The 13,681-nt window shown below is 44.5% G+C and overlaps 1 protein-coding gene across 1 annotated transcript in view; it reads right to left on the reverse strand.

Moving 5' to 3' along the window:
* LOC141123012 (uncharacterized) overlaps window positions 1-12,332 on the reverse strand; it is a 37,881-nt gene extending 25,549 nt beyond the window's left edge. The window contains exons 1-5 of the mRNA XM_073612022.1: window positions 12,153-12,332; window positions 7,796-7,924; window positions 4,518-4,607; window positions 3,828-4,253; window positions 2,093-2,238 (exon numbers count right to left, since the gene is read on the reverse strand). Of these exons, the coding sequence (XP_073468123.1) occupies window positions 2,093-2,238; window positions 3,828-4,253; window positions 4,518-4,607; window positions 7,796-7,924; window positions 12,153-12,222 (861 nt within the window). The 5' untranslated portion in view covers window positions 12,223-12,332. The remainder of the gene's footprint in view (window positions 1-2,092; window positions 2,239-3,827; window positions 4,254-4,517; window positions 4,608-7,795; window positions 7,925-12,152) is intronic.
* Between the last annotated feature and the right edge of the window lie 1,349 nt (window positions 12,333-13,681).

A 13,681-nucleotide genomic window follows, 5' to 3' on the forward strand; every position in this document is an offset into this window, starting at 1 on the left:
CGGCCGCGATGGCCACTGGCCACTCGCAATCGTTCTCTGGAGAGGCAGAGCTGCGGTCTGCCTAACTAAACAAGGCAGACCGCCATTCTGTGAGGGAGGAAAATGCTAAGCAGTAACATGGATCTCTGTTTTCCTCCAGTCACAGCATTTCCCGCACAGTTAGTAATCGCTTCCTAGGAGCACACTTAACCCTTTTAACGCCCCTGATGTTAACCCCTTCCCTGCCAGTGTCATTAGTACAGTGACAGTGCATTTTTTTAGCACTGATCACCGTATTGGAGTCACAGGTCCGCAAAAAATGTCACTTCATGTCTGATTTGTCCACCGCAATGGTGCAGTACCGATATAAATCGCTGATCGCGATAAAAAAAAAGAAAAGTCCCTAAATCTATTCCATAGTTTGTAGACATGATAACTTTTGCGCAAACCAATCAATATACGCTTATTGGGATTTTCTTTTTAACAAAAACATGTAGTCTGAATAGACAAGCTCTCTGCTTATCTCCCTCTAAGCTCCCTCCCTGCTCATGATATCTCACGTGTCGGAAAACTTCTCAGAAGTGACTCATGCCGATAACAGAGGAACAAAGTACCAGAGAGAAACCACTCTTATGCCGCGTACACATGGTCGGACTTTTCAGCTACAAAAGTCCAACAGCCCGTCTGACAGACTTTCGACGAACTTTTGGCGGACTTGCGGCAGACTTTCTAACGAACGGACTTGCCTACATACGATCACACAAAAGTCCGACGGAGTCGTACGCAATGACGTACACCGGACCAAAATAAGGAAGTTGATAGCCAGTAGCCAATAGCTGCCCTAGCGTGGGTTTTCGTCCGTCGGACTAGCATACAGACGAGCGGATTTCTGGGTCCGGCGGAGTTACGACGTAAAGATTTGAAGCATGTTTCAAATCTAAAGTCCGTCAGATTTGCGGCTGGAAAAGTCTGATGAAAGTCCGGGGAAGCCCACACACGATCGGACTTGGTCCATCTGACTTTTGTAGACAAAGTCCGACCGTGTGTACGCGGCATTAGATCTTTGGAGAGAGACACGTCAACACCACAATTATATGTGCTTTCATGATTGTCAAATTTCATGATTGGGGTTTACAACCACTTTGAATTATAAAATGAATAAGTGAGTTCTGTCTACTGAGCTAGGACTCCTATCCCTGGAGAGATTGTTACATTTTAGTGTCTACAGTATGTGCTTGGTCTAAGTTCATTGCCAATCTGTATGCAATTGCACTGTGTGTTGGCAGATTATAAACTAGCAGATCTGCCAGATGGAGATATGTGTGTGGTGGCCTAGCAGAGCAGTCTGCGAACAAACTGTTGGGCGGTGGTGAGCTAACGTTTGTTGTGTGTCTGGTGTGTGAGTGTGTGGACAGTGGGAAGAGGGAATAACACCGGGGTTCTAGCTTGTAGGATACTGTAGCTGGGGGAACCCTAGAAGTCTGTGCTAATTGCTAGACTGCTCCCCAACCCTTTAGAGTGCACCAGATTGTATGTAAGATTCACATCTGGCTGTGTGTGGTCAGCCAGCTGGATTGGAGTGTCTCTCTAGTGGTGGCCAGAGGTAGTGCAGGCTGTGCCCCCCCCCCCGATCTATGTGCCCGGTCCCCTAATCTACATGCAGGGCGTTGAATGCATGGATTTCTATGGATTTTTTTTTTTTTAGAAGCACATGATTAGAGGCTGAGGCTCTAATTGGCTAAAAAAAAAAGGGTGGTCTTGGGGTACAGAGCACTGCACCCTGAGCCCACCCTGTTGTGTGACATTAGCAAATTAATATTCGCTAATGACTTTCTGTTTCTCCTCCCAGCCAATCAGGAAGTGGGTCCTTTGGGGAACCCCAACACAGAGAGGAAGCGGAGAGAGGAAGCAGAATTGTAATTGACAATGAAGGTGCATCCTAAACATAGAGCCATTCATACACCTTGGATAAACTCTTTCAGGTTTGATGTCCAGGTGAAGGTCTGGAAACAATGGTTTTGTGACATAGGATAACTGTCCTGGATTTGTTACATTTTTGAGAACATCGCCATCAATGGAATTACTGATTCCCATTGTATTGTGGGGTCCTTACCTTGAGATCGGTGTCATAATACGGCACAATGATGAGGTTGGAATCTCTCCTTTCACAATCTGATTCACCTTTTGACCAGTATCCTTCTTCTTTAGAAAACCAGAGACATTTCTTTCTATAGAGGACCCATCCTTCAGGACAAAAATCTGAAAGACAAGAAGAAGCACAGACTGAGGACTGGGGAAGAACAATGTGATGGGCAATGTTTTATATCTGGGACTTCTCCAGCAGGTGACGTGTCCATCAATCTTTTCTGTTCAGGTTTTGGTAGCACGGTCCCCCTACACCAGTAAAAGCAAAAACCTGCCCTGTGTAGTGGCTGTGCATTGAGCATCCCCGATCCTCCTCTTCTAGGGTCCCCCGCTGGAATTCCTTGCTCCTCCTGCCTTCCCAGTTCCCCCCTAGCAGGCCACTTGCTAAAGGGGGTACTGGTGCAGGCTCACTCCCTAGCCCCGCTGCCTGTACTCATAGACATAGACAACAGGGCTTTGCTCCACCCCCACTTCTCCCTTGTCACAGGATTTGATTGACAGCAGCAGAAGCAATGAATCCCTCTGCTATTAATCTGTCCAGTGAGGAGAGACAACGGAGGGAGATGCTGTCTCTCGGGCACAGCACTGGATCGAGATTGGGCTCAGCAGTGGCGGCTGGTGGTAATCCACCCACTAACACCACTAAACCCCATCTCCCTCCCATCTCCCCCAACCCCCCAGTTGGTCGCCAGCCCCATCTAGGTCCATAAAGACATGGATGAGCGAGTTTGGGGTGGAGGAACTTGACTGGCCTGCACCTGATAGAGCACCTTTGGGATGAATTAGAGCGGAGACTGCGAGCCAGGCCTTCTCATCCAACATCAGTGCCTGACCTCACAAATGCGTTTCTGGAAGGATGGTCAAACATTCCCATAGACACACTCCTAAACCTTGTGGACGGCCTTCCCAGAAGAGTTGAAGCTGTTATAGCTGCAAAGGGCGGGCCAACTCAATATTGAACCCTACGGACTAAGACTGGGATGCCATTACAGTTCATGTGTGTGTAAAGGCAGGCGTCCCAATACTTTTGGTAATATAGTGTATACATTGGTCCAATGGTTTTAAAGAGTTTTGCAGTTTTTCGTGGAAGATTGCTATATATATATTCAATATTTTATCAAATCAGAAGGATTCAATATTTTCTTAGGCTAATCAAACCTACCAAGAGAAAAGAGCTGATTAGACAATATAAACTGGGGTCATGTGCATCCGAATTAACAAATGGAACAAAATTCAGGTCCATTTGTTATCTGAATTATAATTAACAAACTTGAACAATGTAATTCATTTCCAGATGGGCCTGAACTGCTATTGCATCATTTGACATCATCCAAATGAAACAAATGCATTTGTTAATGTTATATCTTTTTTTTGGATTGGTTGGGATTCGTTTCCATGTCCATTCGAAGATTCCTATACATCCGAATCTCTGAAAATAAAACCATTAAAGCCACCCTCTAATGATATATTACAAGCTGGCTGGGCAATCACAGGCCAAGGCTAACAAGACCAGTGAAAGAAAGTCTTTCTGTAACTCATTCCAAGTCCAATGCAGGGGACACACAGATACTAGTCTTCTACTTAAGACTGCCTTATGACCACAGTGGCCATCATTCTCTATAAGAACTCTTTCTTTTTTTTAACTTTTGAGGAGTGAAAGTACTTAAAAATTACTTGGAAAAAAAAAAAAATGAAAGAAGTACCTCTAATATCTTGGTTGCACTTGTCCAGTTTTGATCTTGTTTCCTCTGCTAATTGTCTATCATCTGCAGACTTCTGTTCCTCCTTCCGGCACTGCGACAGAGCACTTTCCATATCTGTATTGCCCCGTTCCGCTTTCTCTAGTTCCGAACGGGTCTTCTCCAGCTGAGTCTTGGTGGCCATCAGATCTTTGTGCCCCGAGTCCAGGAGATCCTCCTTGCTCTTCAGTCTATTTTCCAGAGCCTGATTGTCCTGTGAGACTTTCCTCAGTTCCTGACGGGTCTTCTCCAACTCAGTCTTGGTGGCCCCTAACTGCCTCTTAATTGATTCCAGGAGGTCCTCTGCGGTCCTGAGGCTCCGAGTCATACTGCTGCTAATTGCACGATGATCGGTCACCGACTTCTGGAGATTACCAGACAACTGAACATCTGAAAGGTGTAAAACAGACATATTAAAGCAGATCAAAGTGTTCAGTAGGCCACAGTAACCAATAAGAATTCAATTCACTGTTGTCTAACTAGTAAATTGGAAACTGTAGCATTTCCATTGAATACACAATTTATGAAACTGAGTATTCTACACTGTATCCTATGTACAGCAGATTAAATGTTGGGTAAGATTAGATCTTCTGATTGGGTTAAGCTGGAGGAAATGTTGCCCTCACGACATACTAGATTTGTGGAATTACTCACATTTCACAGTCAGTCCGATCACAGCCGCAGACAAAATTAGGCACAGCAGAAGGAAGACCAGAGAAAGGTGCAGAGAGCACCCACGGAGGCCTAGGACACAGGAATGCCAAAATTATTTCATAGACCAAGACATGGACCATACCAGAAATAAGGGAGGTTAGCTGCGAGCTACCTCCAAACCATCTCCATCACTGCCAGTATCTGAGTGTCCCAGTGTGGACTGGAGCAGGGCCAGGACAAGGTGGGGCAAGAGGGGAAGCTGCCCTGGGCACTGTGATATTGTGTAAGGTGTGTGTGTGTGTGTGTGTGTGGGGGGGGGATTTGGGGGGTGGCAGGGGGTAAGAATTGTTCTAGTTGGGGAAATTGGGTGGGGGGGGGTGCTAGGAATGGTGATTTGGAGGATTTGTGTTGGGAAGGGGAGATGGGGTGAAAAAGGATTTGTGCTAGGAGGGGGGATTTGGGGGGTTTGTGTTAGAAGAGGTGATATGGTAGAGGGGGAAGAGAATTTGTGCTAAGAGGGAATTTTTTTTTGGGGGGGGGGGGGGTTGTGCTGGTAGAGGTGATTGGGGGGTATTTGTGCTAGGAGGGGGAAATTTGGTAGGGAGGATTTGTGCTAGAAGGGGAGATTGGGGGAATTTGGGCTGGGAGGGGGGTCTTGGAGTGGGGAAGATTTGTGCTCAGAGGGGAGATTTGAGGGTAGAGGATTTGTGCTAAGATGGGCAAATTTTTTTTTTGGGGTGGGGTTTGGGGAGAGAAAGGATTTGAGGTAGAAGGGGGATGCAAATATTTATGCTGGGAGGGGGATTTCAGCAGGGGAGCAGATTTGTACTGGAAGGAGAGGGATTGCTTAGGAGTTAAGCATGCAGACCAGTGCTTGATTTTTTTTTGGAGGGAGGGGAGTTTTGCTGTCACATAATGCTCATACATCTTGGGGAGGGGGAGCAGTTTGGGATGGGCTCTAGATGACCTTGTCCTGCCACTGGACCAGAGACGTATGTAATGCTATTTGGTGACTAATGCTCTAATTTCATTACATTTCATACAAACCATGCAGTAAAAACCAGCTATCCCAGATTTGGAGGGACTGTCCCTCATTTGAACCAAATCCCTCTTTCCCCCTCATTTGCCCCCCTTTTTGATCTATTGTACAAAAATCTACTGATCAACTTTTAAGACTTTCAAAACTCGTTCCATCCCTAAACCTTTCATTCAACCTCTACATTATTACATTTGTTATCTTGAAAAGCCAATATAAATGAAGGAGAGTGATTAAAAAAAAAAAAACACTTGTAGGCTTGACCCAATCATATTTCACATATTAACTTCACACCATTGCAAAGCATTCATGCAGCACCTTGGCTGGTGGACCTTATTGTCCAGCTGCCATATACAGTATAAAGACCCATGGGACTGGGATGTTGTGTGCTGAGTGTGCTCCTAGCATACTAACTGATCTGCCTCCAGTGGGGAAATTCAGCCTGCAATATTAAATTTGTCCACTAGAGGCAGCCCAGAATAAATTTACCGTTTTTGCAGAAGCCAAAGCCTGTTCAGCTTTAATAAAAGCTCCCATCATCCTTTGGTCTAAGAAAAGGAAACAGGTGCATCCTGGGAGCTCAGACTCCATTTTTAGATCTGAGAGAGAGGAGAAACCAGCCATCATCTCTGCAGCACATGTTGTGGACTGAACTTACACCCCCTAAAGGCAGCATCACTGATGAGCATAGACTCGTTATTTCATTGTGTTTTGTATGTCACTTCATACATTAATTGTATGTATTTCTTATCTGTTTTTTTCCTAATAGTTTCACCCACCCACATTCAAGCTGGCCCTTCTCATAATCGCAGTGTTTAGCTGCATGCCCAGTTACACACAGGGAAAGGTGTAGCAAGGACATAACACTAACCGGTTACTCACCAACAGCTCCCAGTCAACATGTATGATTGGGAGCCAGTGGGATGGGCTCCCCATCTTGTGACCACTGTGACAGCCAGTCAGGGACACCTCCACCTCAGAGTTGGGATCCGAGCCTCTGGGATCTGTAGGCAAAGGGTTAATCCTTGGCCAGAATAGGTCCTTTGCCTACATCAGGGGTGCCCAACCGCTGGCGCCCTCTGATATGGCCCGTGACCTTCTGCACTGGGATGCCCAGTCGTCAAGTCCAGATCATGGGTTCCTGGCCCACCATCCCAGAGCATCAGTGTGAAGAATGGAGCCAGCTGTGGAGGAAGCATGCAGCTGCAGTAGAGAGCAGAGCCGATGCTTCAGTATAGCGCCGTCTCCTGTCACCGGCAGAGTGATAACAAATGCACTCCTCCTGGGACAGTGGCAGCCGACAGCCATACCTGCCTGGAGGGCAACAGCAGTGGCCAGCCATACCTGCCTAGGGGACAGCAGCAGCCAGCCGTCCATTTCTGTCTGGGCGGATAGGATTGGAGGGCTCATAGAAGAGAGTGGGCTGTATCCATGTCTACTCTGCATATGCAGAGTGGGCACAAACCTGTCAGCCGCCCGCTCCGCTCATTGTGGCCTGCGACTGGTTACCAAGTCACTTAAGTGGCCCTCGCTCTTCAAAAGTTTGGGCACCCCTGGCCTACATGCTTTGTGTTAGAAGGCATCCCTTTTTCTCACCTCAGAAAGTTGGGAGGTATGTACAGAATGAGGGTGGAGTTCTAAAAATGTTTCGGAAAGAAACAGTTGTGGAAATGCCTGGCAATATTCCCATCAGGAACCAAGATGTAAGCTGAGGAGCAACGGAACACAAGATCAAAGAGAAGTTGGGCAACTGCCAGGAGAGACACCCATGTCCATGGGAGTTCAGATCAGCAGAGACTAGAGACAAACAATGAAGGTCAGGCAATGAACCATCAATATCCATAGATAGGGATACCCCCCATGGTTTTTACAGAGCTTATGCTTAGTTTTCATTCCTCATTCTCATTCCTGATCTTCTCTAAACAGCCTGTCCAACACCACCCAGTCTTTCTCCAGAACTCAGCATACAGACATTGAATGGTAAGACGTTTGTTCACGAGGCTTTATCAAACCTTCCTGAAGCAAAACAAAAATAAATAAATATGAAGACAGGATCACAGGTGGGAATTATTATTTCTCCCAGGAAGATAGGAGTACCATGAGGAAATCTACTAGAGAATGCCAAGCTATGGAACCAACTAAACAATACTGCTTGGATAATAAAGTTTAGTCCTGCAAATTCTCTCTCTCGCTTTTTGCTGCCAGTTTTACATGGACTTGTCATGAATGTACACCCCCCTACCTGCCATTAGCTGATGGCCCCTTCCCATAGGAGGCGTTGGAGGCGGTCTATGCTCTCTGGATGGCTGCAGACCAGTTACATTCTCATACATAATATCACCGTCCTCGTTGAGATCCTCCATGGTGGAGCCTGAAATAAAAACAGAGTTTTTGGATGAAGGAAATAAAAGTGTATGAGAGTATGTCATATGCTGTAGATTGTCCCACATGGTGACTAGAATATTTTATTAGGGATGAGCCCGCGGTTCGAGTCTTTACGTTCGACTCGAACATTGGGTGTTTGTTTGCTCCCAAACAAACCAAACATATGGGGCGTTTGTGGGAAATTTGAGCGCCGCGGAACACCCCATAATGCACTGGGAGATCGTAGTGCATTGACGTCTGATGATTGGCCAAAGCATGCACCTGACCTGCATGCTTTAGCCAATCACAGCATGCTCTGCTGCGAGAGCTATAATTGGCCAAAGGCAGGGTGCCTTTAGCCAGACTAAGTCCACGCCCCACACTATTACATAGCGGCCATGTATAGTGTGTGGATGGGGATAGATTGGGCTAGATTAGGCAGGCAGGTTAGTGGTGTGCAGGCAGTGTATTTCATATATACAGTCTAGTGTGTGTGTATGTGTCTGCAGCAGCACTGTAGTTGAAGAGGAAGTCAAGAGGAATATGGCTTTCTGGGCCACTGGAGATGTAATCCTATTGTATGCTGCCACCCCATGTGACTCTAGCAGCCATCTTGGGTCAGGCAGAGCCTTTTTGAGGCCCTTGCTTCCAGGTTTGGTGAGCATTTTGTAAGGTGGTAGAGTAGGGACAGGCACCCCGCCTGATAGGGACAAAACTAGTGGCAGGGAAAGTAGGGATAGCGTAAGGCTCACAGCTTCCCTGGGGACCTTCCTGCTTGGGCACAAGATGGTCAGGCCACATTCTGCCCCTCTCAACAGTTTGCCTGAAATCTTCTGGGGTAACCTGCACAGGATGCCCAGCTAATAGTACAAAATGCCATAATGGTGGATGGAAAAATCATTCTGTGAAGTTCTATAGAATCATAATAGATAAATAAAAGTCATCTTGTTGTTCGTTATGACTCCAGAGGCTTCCATGTCTCTGAGAAGATACGCAAGAATACAACTATTGTTCATACAGAGGACCATTATGGCACAAACAGAGGTTAAGAAAAAAAGAGGAACCTTTACATGAGGAAGCGGTTCACTTTATAGTAAATACATAACTAAAAACTCCCGAACTGTTAAAAAGAAGAAACACAAAGTGACGTCTGTTATGCAGCTGCAAAGACAAAGGTGCCTACTTTGTCAAGTGAATTTGGAGGAACAGTTTGTTTTTTATAACCTCACCCTGCTTTAAACTTCTCCACAACTTTATCCCTGACCTGTCTGGTGTGTTCCTTGGCCTTCATGATGCTGTTTGTTCACTAAGGTTCTCTAACAAACCTCTGAGGGCTTCACAGAACATCTCTATTTATACTGAGATTAAATCACACACAGGTGGACTCTATTTACTAATTAGGTGACTTCTCAACGCAATTGGTTCCACTAGATTTTAGTTAGGGGTATCAGAGTAAAGGGGGCTGAATACAAATGCCCCCCCCCCACACTTTTCACATATTTATTTGTAAAAAAAATAAGAAAAAAAAAAGAAAAACATTTATCCTTTTCCTTCCACTTCACAATTATGTGCCACTTTGTGTTGGTCTATCACATAAAATCCCAATAAAAAACATTTACGTTTTTGGTTGTAACATGACAAAATGTGGGAAATTTCAAGGGGTGTGAATACTTTTTCAAGCACTGTACTTGGTGATCATATCCCCCCGTAATCTCCTCTTCTCAAGAGAGAATAAATTTGGTTTCTCTAATCTTCCCTCATAGCTGAGCTCCTCCATGCCTCTTATCAGTTTGGTTGCCCTTCTCTGCACTTTCTCCAGTTCCCTGATATCCTTTTTGAGAACTGGTGCCCAAAACTGAACTGCATATTCCAGATGAGGTCTTACTAATGATTTGTACAGATGATATCTCTCTCTCTGGAGTCCATACCTCTCTTAATACAAGAGAGGATTGTGGTCGCTTTGGTAACCGCAGCTTGGTATTGCACGTTATTATTGAGCTTATGATCTACCAAAACCAAAACCCCCAGATCCTTCTCCACCATGGATTCCCCCAGTTGTAGTCCCCCTAGTATGTATGATGCATATTCTTCGCTCCCAAGTGCATAACTTTACATTTATCAACATCAAAACCTCATTTGCCACTTAGTTGCCCAATTAACCACTTACGGACCGCCCGTCATTGTTTTACGCCGCTACTTTGAAGAGGAATACCGGGGTTATGGCAGCAGCTAGCTGCCATAACCCCAGTATCCTCTTCTTCAGCGGGCGCTCTGCTTCAAGATAAAAGTGGTCTCTGCAGCGGATTTGTGGCACGATCACTTTTATCGGTGGCGGGAGAGGGCCCCCCCCCCCCCGCTGCTCTCCGGTGCCCTCCGTTGATTACCGGAGCTGTCAGCAGGGGCGGAGGGGATCGTGTCCTGTCCCTGGCTTAGCCTGGAGAGGAGTGAGGAGAAGATGGCCCCCAGCCGTCTCCATACCATTGCAGGGCGGAAGCGACGTCAAAACATCACTTCCGCCCATAGCTCTTAAATGGACTTTTTTTTTTTTCAAATGACATTTTTTTTTATTTTTTATTTTTTTTTAATTTTTTTTCTTTATTTTTTTATTGTATTTTAATGTAAATATGAGATCTGAAGTCTTTTTGGCCCCCAGATCTCATATTTAAGAGGTCCTGTCATGCTTTTTTTTCTATTACAAGGGATTTTTACATTCCTTGTAATAGGAATAAAAGTGAGACATTTTTTAAAAAAAAGAACAGTGTAAAAATAAAATAAAAGGTAAAATAAATAATAATAAAAAAAAAAAAGTTTTAAACGCGCACGTTCCGCCGAGCTCATGTGCAGAAGCGAACGCATACGTGAGTAGCGCCTGCATATGAGATTGGTGTTCAAACCACACATGTGAGATATCGCCGCAATTGGTAGAGCGAGAGCAATAATTCTAGCCCTAGACCTCCTCTGTAACTCAAAACATACAACCTGTAGAATTTTTTAAACGTTGCCTATGGAGATTTTAAAGGGTAAAAGTTTGTCACCATTCCAAGAGCGGGCGCAACTTTGAAGTGTGACATGTTGGGTATCAATTTACGCGGTGTAACATTATCTTTCACAATATAAAAAAAAAAATGGGCTAACTTTACTGTTGTCTTATTTTTTTAATTAAAAAAAGTGTATTTTTTCCCAAAAAAGTGCGATTGTAAGACCGCTGCGCAAATACGGTGTGACAGAAAGTATTGCAACGATCGCCATTTTATTCTCTAGGGTGTTAGAAAAAAAAATGTATAATGTTTGGAGGTTCTAAGTAATTTTCTAGCAAAAAAAACACTGTTTTTAACTTGTAAACAACAAATCTAAAAAAGAGGCTCGGTCCTTAAGTGGTTAAAGTTGGGAAAAAGAAATGAAGAGCAAGCGTTGCTGATTGATATACCTGTATAGCCTTCTTTAGCATAGTTTGCAATATCACCATGCTTTCCTGCTCTAAGAACAGGTACACTTTTGCTGATAGGAATGAAAGCTGACCATTTTAAACACCCCCGCCACTGTAGTATGGTTTGTTCCAACCCCTGGGACTTTTACCACTTTTATTGGACAGCTTGTACAAAACATGTGGGCAAGAGTTACTAGAAGGTATGTAAAATAATAAAAGAAATTCATGGAGTAAATACTATCATTACAGGGGTTGGGCACATACAATATTCTTCTCTGTATTGGGTCTTTACTACCCAACAACTTTTCAAAAAGCGGTCATCGCCAGAAAGATTTGGATTCTGATTGGCTGCTCCGCTTACGCATGGTTACATTATTAGATAAAGAGGCTAATTTTAAATGCCTAATTATAAATCTGTGGATTTCTCAGGAAACCGAGAAGGAAGAAGATCCAGGACTTCTCCAGAGCCTCTCCCATCCTCTGGAACTCCCTGACCCCAGCATGTAGCTCCTACCCTGTCTGATCCTTGAAAACTCATTTATTCCGGGAAGCCTGAGAACTGTACGGCCACCTCCATCAGATCATCTCCTGCAGCTATTACCTTTTCTACCACCTCCCCCTCCCTTTAGATTGTAAGCTCCATGAGCAAGGGCCCTCCTGTTCCTTCTGTATTGAACTGTATTGTACTGGCCCCCTTTATATTGTAAAGTGCTGCGTAAACTATATAAATCCTGTATAATAATAATAATAATAATAATAATAATAATAATAAAAGTAAGAAGAAATAAATAAGGTAACTAACAATTACCTCTGTGCTTGGTGTCCATCGGGGCAATGTCGGTGAATTTCAGGTCGGCGTAGATAACGGGGTTCATCATCAGAGAGATAACAGAGATAGCAGAAAGAGGAGAGACAATGATGATAACTGTAATCAAAGAGGAAGAAAGAAGAAGTTTTAATACAGATGACGATGTGTGAGGAGGAATCGTGCTTCAACGAGTAATCAGTTACAAATGTCGCCCACCAACCTGCATGTCGGAAAAAATGTGTTTTACATCAGAAGTCATTATTTTTATAATGGTTGAAGTGAACCATGAAGAGAGAAAGATATAATGAACATCAGGGGTGGGCAATGCAGGGGGGATTAAGGGGTGGGCATACTAGGAATAGGGTATCCGTTAAAGCGCCCATGTAACAGTTTCTACTTAGGGAAGGCAAAGCGTAGGTTTTGGGAACGCATATGCGACCATGTTAAGGATATTAAGCACTTGCCTACTGGGCACCTTTACCCCCTTCCTGCCCAGGCCATTTTTCAGCTTTCAGCGCTGTCACACTTTGATTGACAATTGTGCAGTCATGCAACACTTTACTCATATGACATTTTTATCATTTTTTTCACACAAATGGAGCTTTCTTTAGGTGGTATTTAATCACCACTTGGGTTTTTATTTTTTGATAAAGAAACAAAAAAAATTTTTGAAAAAAACAAAACATTTTTCATAGTTTGTGATAAAATTTTGCAAACAGGTAATTTTTCTCCTTCATTGATGTGTGCTGATGAGACTGCACTGATGGGCACTGAAAGGCTGCATTGATGGGCACTGATAGGTACTGATGAGGTGGCACTGATGGGCACTGATAAGGTGGCACTGATGGGCACTGATGAGGTGGCACTGATGGGCACTGATGAGGTGGCACTGATGGGCACTGATGAGGTGGCACTGATAGGCACTGAGCAGTGGCACTGATGGGCAATGATAGGCAGCACCGATGGGCGCTGATTAGCAGCACATTTACAGTATCTCACAAAAGTGAGTACACCCCTCGCATTTCTGTAAATCTTTTCTTCTATCTTTTCATGTGACAACACTGAAGAAATGACACTTTGCTACAGTGTAAAGTAGTGAGTGTACAGCTTGTATAACAGTGTAAATTTGCTGTCCCCTCAAAATAACTCAACACACAGCCATTAATGTCACCATTATTTTCCAGCACTGCCTTAACCCTCTTGGGTATGGAGTTCACCAGAGCTTCACAGGTTGTCACTGGAGTCCTCTTCCACTCCTCCATGAGGACATCACGGATCTGGTGGATGTTGGAGACCTTGTGCTCCTCCACCTTCCATTTGAGGATGTCCCACAGATGATCAATAGGGTTTAGGTCTGAAAACATGCTTGGCCAGTCCATCACCTTTACCCTCAGCTTCTTTAGCAAGGCAGTGGTCGTCTTGTAGGTGTGTTTGGGGTCATTATGTTGGAATACTGCCCTGTGGCCCAGTCTCTGAAGAGAGGGGATCATGCTCTCCTTCAGTATATCACAGTACATGTTGGCATTCAT

Source organism: Aquarana catesbeiana, linkage group LG01 (genome assembly GCF_042186555.1).
Source record: "Aquarana catesbeiana isolate 2022-GZ linkage group LG01, ASM4218655v1, whole genome shotgun sequence".
Taxonomy (NCBI): domain Eukaryota; kingdom Metazoa; phylum Chordata; class Amphibia; order Anura; family Ranidae; genus Aquarana; species Aquarana catesbeiana.